Source organism: Polypterus senegalus, chromosome 5 (genome assembly GCF_016835505.1).
Source record: "Polypterus senegalus isolate Bchr_013 chromosome 5, ASM1683550v1, whole genome shotgun sequence".
NCBI lineage: Eukaryota > Metazoa > Chordata > Cladistia > Polypteriformes > Polypteridae > Polypterus > Polypterus senegalus.
This window is the reverse complement of record NC_053158.1, coordinates 24,343,731-24,366,484: the sequence shown is the minus strand read 5'-3', so window position 1 is coordinate 24,366,484 and position 22,754 is coordinate 24,343,731. Positions and strand designations below refer to the sequence as shown.

The following is a 22,754-nucleotide window of genomic DNA, read 5'->3' as shown; positions in this document are numbered from 1 at the left end:
TATTTAGGGTTTTCATGGAAGGATGATGATGGTCACGTAGACTTCTGGCTTTCAGTCCATCAATGTTGGTGCATCATGATGCTTTGAGTAGGTGGTGGTGGCGCAAAGAAACCGGAAAAAGAAACAGAAGAGAGAGTAGGGGTCAGTACGGATTTTGGAGCCACTATGAATAGTTATTATGATGAATTGAACATATGTATGATTGTATAATCATTAAATAAATAAATCCGTAATTAAAAATCCTGAATTAAACTATGCAGACATCAGGTTCCCTTTCTTTTCCATACCATCTTGCCAGCCCAGTGTGTCTTCTGCCTTCCATTTCCTCCAGCTCACCCTGTTGGGTCTTACAGTTGAGCAGAGATGCCAACAGCTGCTGTCCCTCTCAATGGCACTCAGAGTCAGCTCTTCATATCCTGCCACCTCTGTCAGTGTCTGAACAACTTCTGTCTTCCTTGCTCCCTTTCCCTGAAGTCCTCCGGATGCCTGGGCACACAGTTCAACTGTTCAGTGGCGCTCAGTCCAACCCTTGGAGTAACAATCGCTCGCTCCCTTGCTGTCCACCGACCGCTTGTCACCTCTATGCCTCTACATTAATCCCCCGCCTATCGCAGAAGTTACGTTCCAGACCCACCCGCAATAGGTGAAAATATGCGATATAGCAATAACACATTTTTTTTATATAGTTTAAGCCTTAAACTATGCCTCCCACACATTTTAAACACATGTAAACTTATTAAAACACACTTTGTAAACACATATGATATGTGGATGTCGGGCTAAGGATATGAGTAACAACTCTCTATTATAAAACATTTTAACTTCACGCAAGACAAGGCAGTGAGATAGAAGAACAGCTGCTGTACAGGCTTTTAAATGATTGACACGCAGAGCGACAAGATGAAAATGCATCTTGGCAGACGCAGCACAGAGCCAGCACGAAGTCCACTTCTCCTTAGCCTGCTTTCAGCTCTACCCATAGCGCGCCTCCAGGAGAGAAAGAGGGATTCTGAGCGAAGCGATCGTGACCAGATCCGAGCACTTCTCCTAAGGGCCGGTTTAGGGCCGATTTATACTTCACATTCTGAACACGTCCGCGCCCGCATCATGGCTGCCACGCGTTCCCAGCATTCATTTCACGCGTCCTCTGAGCAGGTCCTCAGAAATTAACGGACGCTGCGCGCGAGTTGCACTACCAGCAAAAAGTCGGGGGGCGCGGCGTGCTAAAAGTCAGAACGTGACGTCAGAGTCTCTGTTTACTATCTACATGTGACAGAATGCCACTATGCAGATCCTACGGGGATCGATGTGTGCGCTTTGCTGTTTGATGAATGGTTCAAAGTGGTGAAGCAAAATGCCGACATACAGATGCATTCGTGGTGCTTTTATATTCAAGCGTCGCATATTTCCGATCATAATGACACGATACCTTTTAAAAGTCTCACATACCATCTTTTGTGCCGTCTATTTTTTATTTTTTTATTTTACCTGCTGTCAGGTCCAAGAAGCTCGTAGCGATTAAAAACTGGGATGACGTTTACGGTGGTTTGCTTTAATAATAAAGTAAACTACGAGGTTAAAGTGGACATTTCGAGATTAAAGCCGAAATTTCCACTTTAATCACAAAATACACGTGTCTTTTATTTTTTTCTCAGTGGCTCAAATACAGTGCTATACATTATGTTGCCGATGTGAAGTTGCAAAAAAAATAGACGGCACAAAAGATGGTATGTGAGACTTTTCAAATTTTTGGTGTCATTACGATCGGGAATATACGACGCTTGAATAATCCTCCAGATTTACGTAAAGTATGCGCAAGTATGAACACTACAATGCTTGCGTAAAAGGAGCTTCCGCTGCAGCATGCGTCACGTCGTGTGAAGTATAACTCTGGCCTTAGCGTGCGTTCAGCCATCACACTCACCCTCCTCCTCCTCCTCCTCCTCCTCCTCCTCCTCCTCCTCCTCCTCCTCCTTCAGAACGCACAGAGCAAACAGAACAGCAATCTTGGCAGAAGCAGCACAAAGCCAGTAGATGATCTGCCCATTTCTGCTTAGCCTGCGTTCAGACCCCACCCTTCGCAACGCGGGGAGCATTATAAGTGCCACGAGAAAGAGATTTAACCATGCCCGGGGCAGGAAATAAAGCACAAATATTGTTTTTACAAAAGTTTTAAAATGAAGATAAAAATAATGCATATGTAACAATTCCCATGAAAATAACAGTCTCTTTAAATTGTTTATCCGGTAAACCAAACGAGGGGGTGGGCGAGGCGAGCAAAGCGAGCCTGGGGTGGAGCCCCCTAGTGATAATGATAGTATTAATAAATCCGCGATGTAGCAGGGGCGCGATAGCTGAACCGCGATAGAGCGGGGAATTACTGTATTCTTCATTTTTTTGTTCCTTTTTTTAGTTTTTGGATCTCTTCTGTCATTCTGAGACTATTCTTTATCTCTCCATGGGTATGGCATCATAATTATGACCCATGGAAAGTCAATGAGGCAATTGAAGCCAACACTGCTCTCACGTGCTGCCCCGATCTCTCCATGAAACATCCCAGGGCTGCCCAAGCATACAGCCCCACAGAGCCCAAGCCGCACCATTGAATTATTTTTTTAAAATCCCATAAGGTCATGGCCCCCACCTACATTAAATACATATGCGGCCTGCCACTTGTAAACTTGTAAAGTACTATAATCATTCACTCATTGAAAGACATAACTGGTATAATATGAATAATTTGGATCAGAAGTAAAATGCAATGAATCATCTAATAGTATGTGTAATATGTATAATGTATAATAGACACATCCACTCATCCATTTTCTGAACATGTTTTACAGTATAGCCAATCTGAGCAGCAAAACTGACATGGTGGAACCCATCCTTGGATGGAACTCAGATCTAGCACAAGGCGTCATGCACACTGGGACACTCCCTCACAGATCCTGTAAATTGCATTGTCTTTCCAGTTTCTCACAGCACAGAAAATGCTTGGACATTGTTATCAGAAAGCTCAAGGTTAATTCTCCCAGCTATAATAGAGTACAATAATGAAGAAGAACCTTTGTAGTGCTATTTTGTGTTTCAGTTTCTCCAGCATGCACTGCACTTCCACTCAGCTTGACAACACTTTAGAATTGAGACAAAAGGCCTCTCACCTGAATGGTCAGAAGTAGCTCTACCTGCTGTGCCACCAAGCCAATACCCAAGGTGACATGCATAACCATTTCATATTAATTTATTCCAGTCTTTAAATGATAAACATGATCCCACAGAAAAAAAAAAATCATTTTGGACCCAAGTCGGTCACAGTCACTTCTACCTTTATGTTGTTCATCAGATTTGTGTTCCTTGACATTGCCAGTTTTATTTTCTTCTTCTTCTCATAATGCTGCTTCGTATTTGCTCATTATTTCTCATGCATAAGCTCTCCATGTAATTAGAATCATTAAGAGCCATTACACAAAGAGCAATTTTGCAAGGATTTTCCTCCATATTGGAAACAGTCATTACTGCGTGGCCTTAAGCGAACAATAATGAAAGGAGCGACTGAAGAGCAATAAAGCTTTATTTTTACCGCTCAGATCATTAAGTACTGCAGAAATACATTTGTTTCTGCTGTCGTACATGTTAAATTATGTTTTCATCATTTTTTTTTTTGAAGATAGAAAAGCATTTTTAAAATAATCATTCAGCTATTTTGTTAGTTGTAGTAAAGGCACAATGCTTGGTCAAGACATTAAAAACATTGGTGTCCAGTTGGGGCTTTAGGGCCATCTCAAGTCAGAGGGACAGTGAGTGTAGAGACCAAGATCATGAGAGGGAGAGTGGGTCGGAAGAGGGGCAGCTGGATTAGTAACTCCGCTAGCAGACGAGGACAAACCCTGTCCAAGAAGGCCTAACACTGCCATTCCAGAGTTGCATTTTCACTCTTGCAGAATGCGCTGCCATTTGCCGTGTGTTTAAGGACCTGCAGGGCGTTTGCTTCTCAGCCTACAAACTGTGATCTCCTTGTTGTCTTTACACGTTGCACATCTGGGCCTTTTGTCCACTTTGTCTGTTCTGGTTAGATGCCATCAAAAGCTCTCTTCTCTCAAGGCAGTAATGGTCATTTTGTGTGAAATCTTCAGTTTCTTGGCAGTCTGCTGCACGGAATAACCTTAATTCCACAAAACAACAAAAAATTGACATCAATCTTGAGAATTGGCCATTTTGAACTCAAATTTAGGAATGCCAGTACCTTGCAAACCAAGCAAAGACAATTTCCTGGCTTTACTGAACAGCAATACAGGTGGCAGCTGAGCAAACACAATTATAAAGGTTTCTCTAATAACTAGTTAGCATTTAAACGACAGAGAGTTTACTGTTAGCATACTGGCTACTGAAAATGGGGCTTTGCAGCCATACAGTGCGTTCAGAAAGTACTCAAAACCCTCCTTTACTTTTTTCACATTTTGTTATGTTGCAGCCTTGTGATAAAATCATTTCAATTAAAGTTTCCTTGTCAAAAACATTACAACTATAAGATTCTGCGTTTCCCTCGTATCCATTGCTGCTGGGAAAGGCGCTGGTACACGGTGACCCTAAACCAGATGAAAAATGACGGAAGGTTTGTCATTAAAATGTGTAAAACGTGGACTTTAAGGATCACTGCATACTTCCAAGGTGAAGTTATCTTCTGCAGATTACCTATTCATGCCAACATGCTAGGCTATTATTTAATTCACTTTTAATAAGAACTGGCACTGCCTAGAGCACAGCCTTTTCTAGTACAGCCACAATTTTTTCTCACTATAATCAAAAAGCCTTTCTACTTTATGAAACGAGAAAAGTAATCATTTTAATTTTCTCCACTGGGAACGGAACAAGTTATTCTGTCAACATGTCATCTAACTAATGGCACAAAATAAAAATTCAATTGAATCATCCCTTAGTGAAATGAAACATTCTGTGCACACCACTTTATTTTCTTGTCTTCTGTCTTCCTTAAAAAGTACAAGACTTTCTTTCATTTTTGGCATTCTATTTCCTTTCAAGTGTCTTACGGAAACAGAAGCTCTTTGCCACATCTTTAGTACAGTAGGATCTTTGCAGGATTCAGTAGTAAGAATGGCCTCTTCATGTTATATTAGACCTGCACGGAGCCATAGCCATGTAAATCTATCAGTGCAAAGATAATTTATGTTTCTTTTGACGTTGTTTGAGACAGGATGCTTAATCCCATTGTAGTTACTTATTTCAATTTTATCCCATAATACCATGAAGGACACCTGGCAATAAAATTCTTTTGTTTTTCCAGGCTGTCAGAAACATTAGAGCAGGGGTGCCCACAATTTGTCAGCATGCAAGCTACTTTTAAAATGACCAGGTCAAAGTGATCTACCTACATTAAAAATTATATATATATATATATATATATATATATATATATATATATATATATATATATATATATATATATATATATATATATATAATGTGTTTATAGGGTGTTGTGTGTAGAATTCTGAGGAAAAAAATGAAATTAATCCATTTTGGAATAAGGCTGTAACATAACAAAATGTGGAAAAAGTGATGCACTGTGAATACTTTCCGGATGCGCGCTGTGAATACTTTCCGGATGCAGTCTATATATATATATATATATATATATATATATATATATATATCTTTCGGATGCACTATATATATATATATATATATATATATATATATAGAGTGCATCCGGAAAGTATTCACAGCGCATCACTTTTTCCACATTTTGTTATGTTACAGCCTTATTCCAAAATGGATTCATTTCATTTTTTTCCTCAGAATTCTACACACACACACCATAATGACAACGTGAAAAAAGTTTACTTGAGGTTTTTGCAAATTTATTAAAAATAAAAAAACTGAGAAATCTCATGTACATAAGTATTCACAGCCTTGGCTCAATACTTTGTTGATGCACGTTTGGCAGCAATTACAGCCTCAAGACTTTTTGAATATGATGCCACAAGCTTGGCACACCTATAGTTGGCCAGTTTCGCCCATTCCTTTTTGCAGCACCTCTCAAGCTCCATGAGGTTGGATAGGAAGCGTCAGTGCACAGCCATTTTAAGATCTCCCCAGAGATTTTCAATCGGATTCAAGTCTAGGCTCTGGCTGGGCCACTCAAGGACATTCACAGAGTTGTCCTGAAGCCACTCCTTTGATATCTTGGCTGTGTGCTAAGGGTCGTTGTTCTGCTGAAAGATGAACCGTCGCCCCAGTCTGAGGTCAAGAGCACTCTGGAGCAGGTTTTCATTCAGGATGTCTCTGTACATTGCTGCAGTCATCTTTCCCTTTATCCTGACTAGTCTCCCAGTTCCTGCTGATGAAAAACATCCCCACAGCATGATGCTGCCACCACCATGCTTCACTGTAGGGATGGTGTTGGCCTGGTGGTGAGCGGTGCCTGGTTTCCTCCAAACGTGACGCCTGGCATTCGCACCAAAGAGTTCAATCTTTGTCTCATCAGACCAGAGAATTTTGTTTCTCATGGTCTGAGACTCCTTCAGGTGCCTTTTGGCAAACTCCAGGTGGGCTGCCATGTGCCTTTTACTAAGGAGTGGCTTCCGTCTGGCCACTCTACCATACAGGCCTGATTGGTGGATTGCTGCAGAGATGGTTGTCCTCCTGGAAGGTTCTCCTCTCTCCACAGAGGACCTCTGGAGCTCTGACAGAGTGACCATCGGGTTCTTGGTCACCTCCCTGACTAAGGCCCTTCTCCCCTGATCGTTCAGTTTAGATGGCCGGCCAGCTCTAGGAAGGGTCCTGGTGGTTTCAAACTTCTTCCACTTATGGATGATGGAGGCCACTGTGCTCATTGGGACCTTCAAAGCACCAGAAATTCTTCTGTAACCTTCCCCAGATTTGTGCCTCGAGACAATCCTGTCTCGGAGGTCTACAGACAATTCCTTTGACTTCATGCTTGGTTTGTGCTCTGACATGAACTGTCAACTGTGGGACCTTCTATAGACAGGTGTGTGCCTTTCCAAATCATGTCACATCAACTGAATTTACCACAGGTGGACTCCAATGAAGCTGCAGAAACATCTCAAGGATGATTAGGGGATACAGGATGCACCTGAGCCCAATTTGGAGCTTCATGGCAAAGGTTGTGAATACTTATGTACATGTGCTTTCTCAGTTGTTTTATTTTTAATAAATTTGCAAGAACCTCAAGTAAACTTTTTTCACGTTGTCATTATGGGGTGTTTTGTGTAGAATACTTTCCGGATGCACTGTATATATATATATATATATATATATATATATATATATATATATATATATATACAGTATACTGAGTATTAGAGGTGGGTAGTAATGAGTTACATTTACTCCGTTACATTTACTTGAGTAACTTTTTAAAAAAATTGTACTTCTAAGAGTAGTTTTACTGCACCATACTTTTTACTTTTACTTGAGTACATTTGTGAAGAAGAAGCGCTACTCTTAGTCCTTTACATTGGGCAACACTCGACTCGTTACTTTTTTTCTGTTAGATAAAGTCTGAGAGACAATTTTCAATCTGCTTTGTGTAGCGGATGCTGTCAAGTTGCACACACGCCTTCCATTGCGTCTCCAGCTCTGATGTGAGGTTTTGGATGTTCTCCAAATCAAGGAGCTGCAGCTTTGAGGACAGATGTTGCATTTTTCGTTTGAAAGCATTAGCTGAACTAATCATACTGACCATGGTTTTCTCTTTTCCTTGCAGCTGTAAATTAAGCTCATTCAACATGTTGGTCAGATCGGAAAAAAAATGCAAAGTCTAGCGCCCATTGATCGTTATTAAGTTGTTTGTATTCTGCATGTTTAATGACAAGGAGAAACTCCTTTTCTTTGGCAAGGGGTCTTGAAATCTCAGCAGGAATTTCTTCTTAGCCATCTGCCTCCACAAAGGCCTCTTTTATTCATCTCTCCATCTTGGAAGGACTTCTTATGCTTAATGATCGAGTGACTCACCCAAAAACGATGCTTCAGTGTGTCTGCATTTGCTTTTGAATTCAGCCGAGTGAAAAATGATGGCTGTACGATTAACTGCGATTTTAGTTCCCTCTCTACTTTTTCTTTCTCAGATCGCTTTTCAGAAGGAAGTCAGTTTCGTAGTTTTTATGAACAGTTCGAAAGTGCATTTCCACATTTTCCTTCTTTAGAATAGCAATGATAGATTGACAGATCAGACAAACGCACTTCGATTGTGACATTGTGAGAGAAAAAAATCCTTTTCCAATTCCACATCCAGCCCATAAACAACAAATTTTTTTTTTAAATCCCTTCTTTAGTCGATATAAATTGGAAAGCTAACTAGATCACAGCCGGAGTTTTGCAGTAGCTCGCGCGTTTGATCGTGTGTGCGGGATGACCAGTGTGTTAGAAGAAACGAGATCTCAGACTGGCCGCCCTGTATGTCAATCAAGTGGCAAATGCCATAGGGAGGATAAATGACAGACTAATATTTAAAAAAAATTTTTTTTGAATGCAACACGATCTACCTGCACTCCCTTTCCGAACTACCGGTCGATCGCGATCGACGCATTGGGCACCCTTGCATTAGAGCATCAGAAAAATTTTGACAGAGCAGTCCATTCAGCCCAACAAAGCTTGCCAGTCCTATCCACTTAATTCCTCCAAAAAATCATCAAGTCAGGTTTTGAAAGTCCCTAAAGTCCTGCTGTCTATCACACTACCTGGTAGCTTATTTCAACTGTCTATGGTTCCCTGTGTGAAGAAAAACTAATGTTTGTGTCAAATTGACCCTTTACAAGTTTCCAAATGTGTCCCTGTGTTCTTGTTGAACTCATTTTAAAGTCAAAGTCTTTATCCTCTGGACCAGGGGTGACCAACTCCAGTCCTAGAGTGCCACAGTGGCTGCAGGTATTCATTCTAACCCTTAATTAGTGGTCTGTTTTTGGTGCTGATTAACTTATTTGGAATTAATTTTAACTGACTTGGTTTTTAAGATTTGTTTCCCTGAATTTCTTCATTGTTGCTCTGAACTGCTTCATTTCTTTCCTTAAATGGCACCCAAACAGAAGTGAAATGTGAAGTGAGTGAGCCAACAGAAGACCAACTAAGTCAGGGCCTCAAACTCCAACCAATTTCATTCCAACCAGCTGCTTAATTAGGCGCTGAGTCTTCTTGTTAATTAAACCCGTTCTTTAATTCCATGGCTTGTTGCTGCTCTCTTTGTGCAATTGCAGATATTTCCAAAATTGTGGATTTTCTCTTTTCTAAGAGCAGATCAGCATTCTGAGATCATCATCATCTTTCTTTATTTTCAGATATTGTATGATGGACACAGTTTGCTGGTCCTGCTTTTGGCTCATTTTGTATCTCATTTTTGTTTGTCTGCTAATTAAGGAAAAAGAAACAATTGAGGCGTCTGAGCCTTCAAGAGCAAGTCAAATAAAATGAATTCAAGAGAAGTTAATTAGCAGCAAAAACTGATCACTAATTAAGAAAAAGGGTTAGAATGAAAACCTGTAGCCACTGCGGCCCTCCAGGACTGGAGTTGGGCACCCCTGCTCTGGACTGATTTCCGTTTATAATTTTAAACACTACACTCAGGTCACCTCTTAATCTTCTTTTGCTTAAACTGTAAAGGCTCAGCTCTTTTAATCTTTCCTCATAATTCATCCCATGTAGCCTTGGAGTCAGCCTAGTCGTTCTTCTCTGGACCTTTTTTAGTGCTGCTGTGTCCTTTTTGTAGCCTGGAAATGAAAACTGCACACAGGACTCCAGATGAGGCCTCACCAGTGTGTTATAAAGCTTGAGCAGAACCTCCTTGGACTTGTATTCTACATATCAAGGCGCTTTATAACCTCACATTATGTTAGCCTTCTTAATGGCTTCTGAACACTGTTTGGAAGTTGATATTGACGAGTCCACTGCGACTGTTTATGTCGTCATTTTGCATGGCTTTGTCCATGTTGTCTTGTCTTATTTTCACTATGTGCACACTGTGAGCCCTGAATTTCCTTACATTTCATCTCTCTGTATACTTGTGTTTGGTTGAGATGACAGTAAAGTTTATTTATTTATTTATTTATTTATTTATTTATTTATTTTTTATTAATTGTATTACAATCCATACAAAGCAATCAAGTTTTTACAAAAAAAAAGAATTATGTTAAGAACAGATCGATCCCCACCCTTGAGAGAGAGAGCAAGCCAAACGGTGTAAAATTTAAGGCTTGTAAAAATACCTAAATTAATAAATTCTCTGTGCTTTATAAACTTATTTTAAAATATTACTGATTAGATCCTGCCATGTTTTGAAAAAGTCTGTACAGATCCTCTAACTGAGTATTTGATTTTTCCAATTTCAAATAATATAACACATCGGTTTCCCACTGACTTAAAGAGGAGAGTTTGGGTTCTTCCAGTTTATCAGAATAAGTCTGCGTGCCAAGAGTGTAGTGAATGCAATCACAATTTGTTTGTCCTTCTCCACTTTAAGCCCCTCTGGAAGAACCCCAAACACAGCTGTTAATGGGTTAGGAGGGATTGTGAGTCCAAGGCTGTCTGAGAGGTAATTAAAAATTTTGGTCCAGAATAATGTTAATTTGGTGCAGGCCCAGAACATGTGACCTAGTGAGGCTGGAACTAGTTTGTAGCATTCGCAGGTTGGATCATGCCCTGGAGACATTTTGGAGAGTTTTAGTCGAGACAGATGTGCTCGATATATAATTTTGAGTTGTATAATTGTATGCTTTGCATATGGAGCTCGAGTGAATTCTCTGCATTGCTACTTTCCACTCCTTTTCTGATATATTAATTGAGAGGTCTTTTCCCAGTGTCCTCTTGGATCTTTGAAAGGAAGAGATTGTAAAATGATTTTATATATTGTAGAGATGGAGTCTAATTCCTTAAAATTGAGCAATATTTTTCCAGCGTGGATGAGGGTGCAAGATGAGGAAAATCTGGAAGGTTCTGTTTAACAAAGTTCCTGATTTGAAGATAGTGAAAGAAATGTGTAGCTGGAATGTTAAATTTGGAATGTAATTGTTCATAGGATGCAAAGACGTTGTCTATATAAAGATCTCTAAGCAAGTTAATTCCAAATTTTTCCAGATATTAAAAACTGCATATGTTTGTGAGGGTTGAAAGAGGTGGTTCTCTTGCAGGGTGCCACAGATAGAAGCTTCTCCGTCTTAAAATGCTTTCTACATTGGTTCCAGATTCTAAGTGAGTGGAGCACAATTGGGTTATTAGTGTATTGCCGATAACGTGTGTTTATTGGAGCGCAGAGCAGGGAATACAAAGAAGTACTGCAGGATTTTACTTCTATTGCGGTCCATGCCTGTGTATGTTCTTCTATTTGTGTCCAGGTTCTTATCGACTGTATATTTGCCCAGTAATAAAACTGGAAGTTAGGTAGAGCCATGCCACCTTTTGCCTTTTGTCTTTGTAGGGTCGCTCTTTTAATGCGTGGATGTTTTGAGTTCCAAATAAATTAGGTTATTGTTGAATCTAATTGCTTAAAGAACGATTTATTAATGTATATTGGGATGTTTTGAAATAAAAAAAGGAGCTTAGGAAGAATATTCATCTTAACAGTGTTAATTCTTCCAGCTAGTGTGAGATGAAGGGTTGACCATCTATGCAAGTCTTGTTTAATTTTTTCCATGCAGACGACGAAATTTTGTTGATAAAGAGCTTTATGTTTACTTGTGATGTTTACCCGAGGTATTTAAACTGTTCTGCAATGATAAAAGGAAGGGTGTCTAATCTAATATTATATGCTTGAGAATTCACTGGAAAGAGTACACTTTTATTCAGTTTATTTTGACATGATTTTGTCTTATGCTTCCATGTACCACAGATCAGGCGGCCAACATGAGTCAAACCAAAAACATCCGTTAAAATGGCAGACAGGGAGAGAGAAAGTGTTATCCCCTTATTTTTAAATAGGGATTGAAAGATACAACAAGTGTAAACAAGTGAAAGTTTGTAACCAAAAACCAGTCCTCTCTTTTGTGATTCTGGCATGAAAATAGAAGGACAAGATGAAGCCTACAGAGAACTGGCCAGAATCCTTACCGGCCCACCCAAAACTAGGTCTCACCTTAGAGTAGCCTGACCCTAGCAACATGCGGCAGCATTTACAGAAGCTCTCCCGCTCTCTTATTTTTAATATAATTATTACAATTACCTTTTTTACAGACTATTAATGTTATTAATATTATTAATTATAAATGTTAAGATTAGGGTGGCGCAGTGATAGCACTGCTGCCTCGCAGTTAGGAGACCCGGGTTCAGTTCCCAGGTCTTCCCTGCATGGAGTTTGCATGTTTTCCACGTGTCTGCGTGGGTTTCCTCCCACAGTCCAATTGTCCCTAGTGTGTGCTTGGTGTGTGGGTGTGGGTGTGGGTGTGTGTATGTGCGCCCTGCGGTGGGCTGGCGCCCTGCCTAGAGTTTGTTTCCTGCCTTGCGCCCTGTGTTGGCTGGGATTGGCTCTGGCAGACCCCCGTGGCCCTGTTGTTAGGATATAGCGGGATGGATGTTAACATTAAGATAATGTTAAGCCTTGAAATGCCACACATTCTGCTTGTTGCTAGGCCTGCCCATCTTACTGGTGAGGCGGGTGGGTCGTACATTAAGCCAAAGCAGCTTTCTTAAAATGCAGTTCAGCTTCTCAGACATCTCAAAGCCATTTTAAGAGATCTTGAAGTAAATTCCACCGCATTTTAAGATACCTAAATACATCATGTCTTTAAATCATTAGGAGATATTTCAAATATATTTGTAATGTCAGTAATCCCCTATACTTTTTAAGTTACTAGAAAATGATACTGAGATGTCTCAAAATCACTTTCTGCAATTGCTTTCAATATGTATTTAAAATATATTAAAATAAGAAGAAATTCATTTTGAGATATCTCAAAACATGTATAAGATATTCGTAATTGTATTATAGATATCTCAAAATAGTGATCAGATATTTTGAAATAAATTCCTTTCTTTAATGATATCTTAAAATGTATCTTGACATGCATTCAAATGGAGGAGAAATCCATTTTAAGATATCCTGATGACATTTTAAGATATCTTGACATAATAACCATTACACTTTAAGACATCTTAAATGCATTTTGAGATATCTGAAATGAATTTTCAGATCTATTATAATACATTTCTGTGCATCTTGAGATATCTTTTAAAAAAAAATTAATGTACATTTCAATGTATCTTAAAGTGACATGTAATCTTATTAAAAGCACAGAAAATTTTATACAGTAGGTGTCACTTTGAAATTTCTTCAATTGCACTTGACTTGAATCTCAAAATGCGTGAGTTTATTTTAAAATATGTCCATGTTTTCATGATAGCCTGTGACCTTGAAATGGCTTTGAGAATTCATACGTGTATGTAAAAGTCTTACTGGGTAGGTTAAGAATGTCCGGTCACCTCTGTATCAACCAATACAAAATCTTTACTGGGCAATCTATATTATCAATGCAAGAGCTCTACAGGGTAGAAAAATAAGTATATCCATTCCCTCTGCATTAAGCAATGCAGGAGTTGTATTGAGTAAGTAAGTAAGTATGCCCGATCCCTCCATGTCAATCAACATTAGACTTTTACTAAGTTGGTACATAAGTATGACCTGTCCCTCTGTATCAGTCAATGCAAGAGTTTTACTGGGTATGTCTGGTCCCTCCATTTCCATCAACATAAGAGTTTCACCAGGTAGACAAGTAAATATGTCTGGTCACTCTGTACCAATCAACACTTGTCTGCTAGTGGAGTTTTACTTGGTCCATAAGAAAGTAAATCTGGTCCCTCGGTATCAGTCATTGTTAGAGCTTTACTGGATACATAAGTTCGTATGTCTCATACCATCACATCAGTCAGTTACTATGTGCTGGCTTAATACTTTTTGGTGAGAATTATTCATATTGCATTTTGCATTATGCCTCAAAGTATGTAGAGACAACTCTGTATGACCAAATCTTATATATAAACATCTACGCATAGAAGTGTGTGTGTCTGTCTGTCCGGCCCGGAAGTGAGAGGTAGAGTCAGGGTAAGGGTTGCACTTCCGAGGAAACAGAAACTCACTTAGCCGCTAATACACAAGCGAGGCGAGCACATCGGTAAAATGGTATCCCTTTCACTTTTCCTATCGCCGCTAATACACAATCGAGGCGAGCACATCAGCACAACAAAGCCTCCGAAATAAGAGACAATCGCTTAGCCGCTAATGCACAAGCGATGTGAGCACGTCGGCAAAATGAATCCTCCTAGGAGAGAGATGCCCAGAGTAGTTCCTTTCAATTACCTGACATCTCTACACTTCAATTTATTTTCTGACGATTTTAATAGTTTATAGGACCCCGGACTTTTTACAGTATGGGCTTACACAGCTAGTGTATTATAATTGTGCCTACACCGAAGTAAACAATAGTGCGGAAAAAATGCATTTGCATTATGTGAACATAACGGTTGCAGGAAATTATGGCAGCTCACAAGATTCATTCAGTAATCAGTAGTAATGACACCCCAGCAATAAATTCTGGAAGAAGTCTTAGTTTCCCTAGAGTAACACCTCCTCTGTTTCTCAACTTGAAATAAGAACTTCATTGTGAATGATTTTGTGATAATTTGTATTCCCAATTCATTGTCTACTTTGATTTATTTAATGTGAGATATATAATACAGTGTGTTCAGTTGCTTGCTTCGTATAACAGCGATTTTCTGTTTCAGTTTTATTGTTTTCTAAGTTTCTTTTACTTTACTTAGATGGCCGTACATAACATGATTGTTCTTGCTAATGGTTTTGCATAATAGGGTATGCAATTTACATTCATTCAGACACCAATGCAAAGGAAATTATTAGTAACGTCAGACAAAATTATGACGCAGTACTTAGTTTATTGAAAAGAATTTGGTAAATCTTGAAATTAAAAGCCAGAGGTGGCTTAGATAAATGTATAAGGCCTAACCTTCAAAACAGGAGACCTGTGGGGAAGTGGGAAAGGAGAGGTCCATGTCCCCTACCCTGGGTAACTCTACAATTAGTTGACCCCTCTGCAGTACATCACTCTGGAATTAGCGTGCATTATTTGGGGTACCGACTTAACTGGTATTTTGTGTTTGAGATATTTCATAATGTATGGGAAATTATTTCATTATGTCTCAAAATGTATTTGAAATATCTTAAAATGCATCTACAATTCTGGATGTGCACCAAATTAACATTTTGGAGAAAAATCTTTGAAAGCCTATCATACAGCCTTGGTGTCACAATCACCCCTAACCCATTAACAGCCGTGTTCAGTGGACTCCCAGTCAGCCTTGAAGTAGAGAGGGACCAACAATTCGTAATTCCCTTTACCTCACTACGAGCACGTAGACCTATCTTGCTCAACTGGATGAATCCTACCCCACCACTCTTACGTCAGTGGGTAACTGATGTTCTGTACTACTTGAAACTGGAAAAAAAAATCTAATTCTCACTTCAAGTATTTGTTCAATCCTTTTTTTTTAAATATGGCAGGATCTAATCAATAACATTTTAGAATAACCTTCTGTATCGAGGAAAAGGATACTCTTTCTTTCTTGTTGCGTTTATAGAGTAGCTATGGCTATTGGCTCGACTCTCTTTCTCTTGGGTAGGGTTTGAATTTTGCTTTGTTAAGTTTAACTTGATTGTATGGAATGTTACCTGCTTCTGATTAAAATCAATAAAGAATACATTTTTACAAAATCCCGAAGTGAGCAGGATGTCATTTTAACATACCCTAAAATATATTTGAGATACCTAAAAATGCATTTTGGAATAGACATTGTGAAAATAGTGCTATATAGCAGCCGACCCGGCACAGACTGATACAGAGGCACGTGTAAAAGCACAGAGACTTTTATTTTCTTCACCTGTGCGGCACGTCTTCCCTATGAACCCCACAGGCTATACTCAGTCCCAACAAGCACTTTTAAAATCACCACAACACTCCCGTTTTGCACCACCACTCCTCCTTGGCAACCTCATTCTCTTCCTCCCGATTCTGGCCCTGAGTGGTGGTTGCTGGTCCTTTTTATAGTCCAGCCGGAAATGCTCCAGGTGCTTGATCACCTGCTTCTGATTGTACTTCTGGGCAGGGCTGCAGAATTGTCCAGGCTGGCTCAGGGACCCATGCAGCACCCCCTGGCAGCCACCCCAGATCCCAACAGCGCTGTGGAGAACTCCATCTCCTATGGAGCCCTGCGGGAAACTGAGGCACCATCCTCAGCCAGGGATGCCACCAAACGTCACAGGGGAGGTATTGAGCAGTCCATGATTGCTCCCCCAGAACATGTGTAGAAGGGGCATCCTGGCCGGGCATGGGACCCAGCTGCCCACCACAACATATATCTCTAGTTCAAAGAATTGCACAATATCTTCAAATGCAGTTTAATATATTTATAAAAATTAATTCAGTGGAAATTGAAGGGAGGACCCATGGGTAGACACCACTGATGGAGAATCATCTGCAGCAAATAATGGACTCAGTGTTCTGCCTTTTTTTCCTTTTAGATCCGGAGACAGGGTGGAATTCAGCTACTGGTAGACCTGCTGGATCATCGGATGACCGAAGTTCACAGAAGTGCATGTGGAGCTTTGCGAAATCTGGTGTATGGCAAAGCAAATGATGACAACAAGATTGCCTTGAAAAATTGTGGCGGAATCCCTGCATTGGTTCGGCTGCTGAGAAAGACCAATGACTTGGAGATCAAGGAGCTGGTGACAGGTAACCTTTGACAACAGAAATTGAATGAGTATGATACACCGAGCAGCTAAACCAGTCAATATAAATGATGGGTACACATCACAAGTTTTTGTGACTGTGTGGAGAGATGAAATTCTGTTGTAATTCCTGGGTAGGAACACCTCAGTATACCAGAGAGTCTCATTTGAAAATAGTTATTACGTGTTTAAAAAAACACGACACTCAAAGTGACTTTCAGGATCATAATTTATTTCAGCTGTTTCCATTACAGCAGTGAAAATTTTGCACATTAACCTTTTGTTGGCAAGGAGTTTTGTCCAAGATTTCCTCTCAAATATCAAAGACATGTAACTTAATTGACAATTTTAAATTGGCCCTATACAAGTGGACATAAGTAACTGTCAGTCTCTCGCTGTTCTCTGGACCCATTTTGCAAACTGTGCTTACAGCCTCACACTCACTAACTTTAATGTTTAATCTCAACTCATAAAACCATTTACATTACAGAGTCACTACACTCCACAAGGGATAAGGCCATTTAGACAATAGATGAGGACCAGTACTCTTGTGTTATCAGCAAACTTGATGATCTGTGCAGTTTGTGAGTCAACAAGATGAACAAAAGTGAGCTGAACACACAATTCATTATGGTGGCCCTGCAGAGCTTATTTATAATGTGAACTCAGATGTGAAGTCCAGAAACCAACTGCAAAGAGAGAAGTGTTAAAGCCCAGCATGTCCTGCTTGCCTACCAGCTTCTCGGGGATTATCTTCTTGAGTGCTGAACTGAAATGAATGAAGAGCATCCTTAGATAGATAGATAGATAGATAGATAGATAGATAGATAGATAGATAGATAGATAGATAGATAGATAGATAGATAGATAGATAGATAGATAGATAGATAGATAGATAGATAGATAGATAGATAGATCCACTGGCTGATACAGCATTATGATGTCAAGCTGGCCTCAAAAAGCATCATGAGGCACTGGGAAAAACTGTCAAACCTTGTACTTGATAGATTACTGGTATATATAAGTAAATTAACCAGTATTATGGCTCCCAGTACCTGTAGAGGCCCATTTGCAGCCATGGGCCAAGTGAATAGACAGCACCCCTCAGTGTACCTGGTATCATTAGACTTATTAGATGACCAGGGTGGTGGGGTCCAAATAGCACCCCCTTGTGTACATTTATCAGACTTTATGAAGCACATGCCCCTTGGTGTATGGAGTCCCGCACCCTTTTACTTTCCCGCACCCTTTAACTTTCATAAACTGTGTCCAGTGGGTAACATTGCCCAGTTAATATTATCAAATTTCAGTGACCGGGATGGGAGTCCCTTTGCTGTCCAGAGCGTGTGCCCCTTAATTCTCATAATGGAGCTGTAGGCGACTGACTGTGCCATCTTTTTTTCCCTTTGTTGAATCAGTTTCTCTTGACAAGTCCATGTGTGCTTAACTGGTTTCCTTTTCACAGGCCCACACAAGCTTATGTCTTGTATTTGTTTAGGTCTTACAAGGTGTGACAATGAAATACTTCAAATTTAAGAAAGGACCCAATTTCAAATATGGAAATCGTTGACAAAAGGTGTCTCTTAGAAGCAATGCCTATACTGTAAATGCAGTGTATACTGTATGTATATATTTATATATAGTAACCACAAGGAGGTGCCAGAGAGCCCCCAAACCTCAGACACAATAAAGCCTAAGACATACTTACAACTTGAATAAAGGGTTTTATTGAGCCCCAACACCTTCTTCACAGAAATAATAACAAAATAAAACACCAGGCACAAACCTCCTTCCTTCTCCAAGAGTGTAGCCCACTGCCTCCCGACTCTGACTCTTCAAACTGAGGTAGTGAGCTTTTTGTTAAAGTCAATCCGGGAACTACATCCAGTCTCTTCTCCTAGTCATCCAGAGTACTTCCGGGTCATGTGGGAACCGGGGCAGACCTCCCCTGGCAGTGCCCTCTGGTGGCATCCAAAGACCTCGACAATGTTCTTCTTTTATGGCGTCCTGGCTGGGTATGAAACCTTCCCTTATCCTAGCCAGGATGCCTCACCTTCCTCCTGGTCACTCAATTTATATATATATATATATTTTTTTTTTTCTGTTATCCTCTGCTCAACTTTTGAACTTTACCACTGTTATGATGGATGAATATATAAATGAAAATGTAGTACTTGAATATTTAGTATCCAGACTAAGCTGTTGCAGTTCATCAGAGCTCATTAATTTTCGGGTTGCCTAATTAATTCTCTGTATTAATCAAGTAGGGATTTGACTTATGCTGACGTTGAGTATATCACTTGACAGTCAGCTCTGCAGCTTTATCACCATAAAAATGCATTTTCTCTAATTGTACTAAAGTATTGTGACAGGGTTAAAATTTTTACCTGTCAGTTTTTAATGTATTTACATGTTCAGGAATGTACTCTTTCTACAGTATGTATACATGTGGTTATATACACACTTTCCATGTATTTGTGTCAGAACATGAATTTATGAACAAAATAACTAAACATCTCTCAATCTAACCAAAATGTGGATCAGTTTATGGCATTGTAAAATGCTACAAGCCTGTTTAATGATTTTGAACAAAGTTTTTCCAAGTGATTTTGCTCTGCAGACATAAATGCAGAAATGCAAAGGAATTTTCATACACAATTTCAGCACTTTCAGAGTGATGTCTGTCAATCAGTGAGTCTGTGGACGCAATAAATCAAACAAAACATATTCTGAAAGAAACATGTCACTTGGCAATTATTAGTATTGTGAAATGGTAGAACGCTGTTAAATCTGAGCGAAATGGCCACTGTTGTGATTTTGCTAGAAAGAAATACTCTGTCCTGTAGGTATACTGTATAAGCAAGGAGAATATTGTCAATATATTTGCATGTTTTAGGCATCCCTGAATGTGATTTGACCACATTGGGTGTGATGTGTGTCTGCATTCGAGTCTTACTTTGTCTGTGTCTGCCTGGTGGGATGTGAGTCTGTGAACATGACAACTGAAAAACTAATGAGTCAGTCTGAATGAAAATTCTAGAAACGTGTTCAATTTAGCAAAATCGTGATCATAGATTTTTACTCTATGAAAATGAAGAAGTTGTTTGTTTGTGCACATTTAAGTCAAAACAGCAGCACGGTAGGACAAGAACGATTATAAACTCTTTCCTGTCATTCTGCTTAATCAGATCTTGGCCTGTAATATTTTACTGCTAAAATCACAGCTTCATATCGGAAAAGTCTTCTGCTGGAAATATCAGGAGGGTCCCTCGTAGACAGATAGATAGATAGATAGATAGATAGATAGGCACTATATAATAGATAGATAGATATGCCTCCCTGTCCTAAAAACACCCCCAGGTATCTGAAGACTCTCCTGTTCCACTTAAGGTTACCAGGTAGACCCAGTGGGTCTCCATTCCTCCAGTCGCCAATTAAAAATGCGGTACTTTTGTCCCAATTAATTTTTGCTGATGACAGTTTCTCAAATTCATCCAGGCAATATTTCAACGCCGTGATGTTTCCAGGATGACAGATAAACACGGTCAAGTCATCCGCATACGCGACCACCTTGAGCTGTAAATTGGGGCACTGAGGGATGTTCAGACCTTTAAGGCGGATGCGAAGCTGTTGTAGTAGCGGCTCGATGGAGAGCGAGAACAACATACCGGACAGAGAGCAGCCCTGACGTATCCCTCTGATTACCTTGAACGGGGCTGTTAGTGTTCCATTAAGTTTCACGACACTAAACACGTTGTGATATGAGTCCAATATGCCAAATGAACGAAGGTCCAAAGCCAAAGGCCTTCATCACTGCTAAAAGATAATTGTGGTCCACCCTGAAATCCTTCTCCTGATCCAGTGATAAAAGACCTGTGTCAAAACCAAAGAGTCTGGCAGCATCAATCACATCCTGAACTAGGAAGATGTTATCAAGAATGCACCTGTTGGGGACACAGTATGTTTACTCATGGTTCAAGATAAATGCCATGACTCTTCCTAATCGGTTAGCCAGGGCCTTGGAGAAGATTTTGTAATCCGCACCCAGCAGGCTTACTGGGCACCAGTTCTTTACCTCCGTGAGGTCTCCTTTCTTTGGGAGTAGTGTGATAACTGCTCTGCGACAGGAAAGAGGCAGTTCACCCACTCGCAGACTTTCACAGAAAACCTCTGCCAGATTAGCACCAAGGTGACACCAAAAAGCTTTAACAAACTCAACAGGCAACCCGTCGATTACTGGGGAGTTCTCAATGTTCAGCCCATTCAAAGCTGTGGTCAACTCATCTAGAGAGATCGTAGATTCCATGAAGTCCTTCTCTCCATCTAAAACTGATGACTCTAAAGGTACCTCTGCAATGTCCACGGAAAACAGTCGCTGGTAAAACTGGTGTGCCCAGGATCGAAGGGCTTCAGGCTCCAGCAGGTCCTGACCTTTGTCGTTCTTTAAGCAGTTAATGGTCTTACTTTGGCCAATTGTTTTTTCCAGTTTAAAAAAAAAATTGCGTGGGAGCGTCCATCTGGGTGAGCGACTGCATTCTCGAGCAGACAAGTGCGCCGTTGACTCTCTTGTCTATAAGGTCCATCAATAATTGTTTTTTAGTTTTAAGGGACTCAAAAGTGCTGCCGTCAAAGTTTGTACATAAAACCAAATGAAGTTCTTCAATTTCCTTCTCCAGCTCAGCGATGGTCGCATTCACATCCCTGGTGGTCTGCTCGGTGTATTGTTGACACAATATGCGTATCTCAGTTTTTGAGCAATCCCACTATTACCTCAGCGATGAGAAGTTCTTCTTTTTGCATCCCCATTGATTCCAGAAGTATTTGAAAACGTTGATGAAGTGGGGGTCTTTCAGAAGATTATTATTAAAGTGTCAGTAGGATTTAACAGAATGAGCAAAGAGAAAAGAGATTTGAAGGACAACGAGACAGTGATCAGATAAGCCAGTTTGAAGAATGGAGCAGTTAGCTATGAGATTCCTGAGATGTTTCTGGATGTAGAATCTGTCAAGTCAAGCCATAGACAGCAGCCCAGTTGAGACATTCACCCACGTATACTGCCGGACCCCCGGATGAAATTCTCTCCAAATATCAAGGAGATTATTGTTGGTGACCACAGACCCCAGTGCTTGGACGGACCCCGGGTGCGGTTCTAGCCCATTCCTGTCCAACTGCACATTCTCTGTGCAATTAAAGTCGCCCCCCACAAACACCAGCTCATCATCTTCACATGTCCCCAGCACATCATTTAAAACTGAGAAGCAGTGAGTTCTCTCTGTCCCTTCATTTGGGGCGTACACGTTAATAAACACCCATTTCTTCTCCCCCAGCTGCGCTTCTACCTTCAGCAGCCTCCCCTGGATTAACTCCGTACAAACCGCACTGTCAGGTACAAAACTTTTAGAAAACAAGATCGTGACTCCTGCACTGAGATTTGAGCCATGACTAAGATGTGCCACCCCTGGCCACTCTCTGTGCCAGTCAGACTGATTAGCCTCGTCAGTATGAGTCTCTTGAATGAAGGCCACATTAATCCTTTTTTGTGCTAAGTACTCAAATAACTCTCTGTAGCCATTTATATTTAAAGAGCACAGGGAATAGGCAGGCATTGTAACAGAAAATAGGGTGGCGGTCAACAACACTAAATTAACCCAAGAAACGGGAAATCGCTTTAAAACTGGCATCATGATTGCGCTTCTAGGGAACGTTTCACTTTGCTTATAATGTTCTTTAAGCGGACTCTCTCTTTGGAGGTCATGCCTAGTTCAGCAGCCCGTCGCCGCACTTGCTTCGCCGAGCTCAGAAACAGATGGAGATCAACTATGCTGTCCCCTCGCTTCCCTTCTAAAAACTCTAGAAAACAAATAATGCTTTCTGTGCTGTAGGCTTCGTGTAAGCTTGAGTGAGATGACAGATCCACTAGCGGCGGCCTCTACACTCTCAGTTTTCATGCTCTTCTTGGCGCGTCCACCACTGATTGTTTGCTCCTTTCTTT

At 40.3% G+C, this 22,754-nt stretch overlaps 1 protein-coding gene across 7 annotated transcripts in view; it reads left to right on the top strand.

Annotated features, from left to right (window-relative positions):
- Positions 1-22,754, top strand: part of LOC120530167 (catenin delta-2) — a 1,616,252-nt gene that overhangs the window by 1,326,635 nt on the left and 266,863 nt on the right. For all 7 annotated transcript variants that reach the window (XM_039754393.1, XM_039754398.1, XM_039754395.1 and 4 more), the window contains one exon: positions 16,553-16,766. In XM_039754393.1, the coding sequence (XP_039610327.1) occupies positions 16,553-16,766 (214 nt within the window). The remainder of the gene's footprint in view (positions 1-16,552; positions 16,767-22,754) is intronic.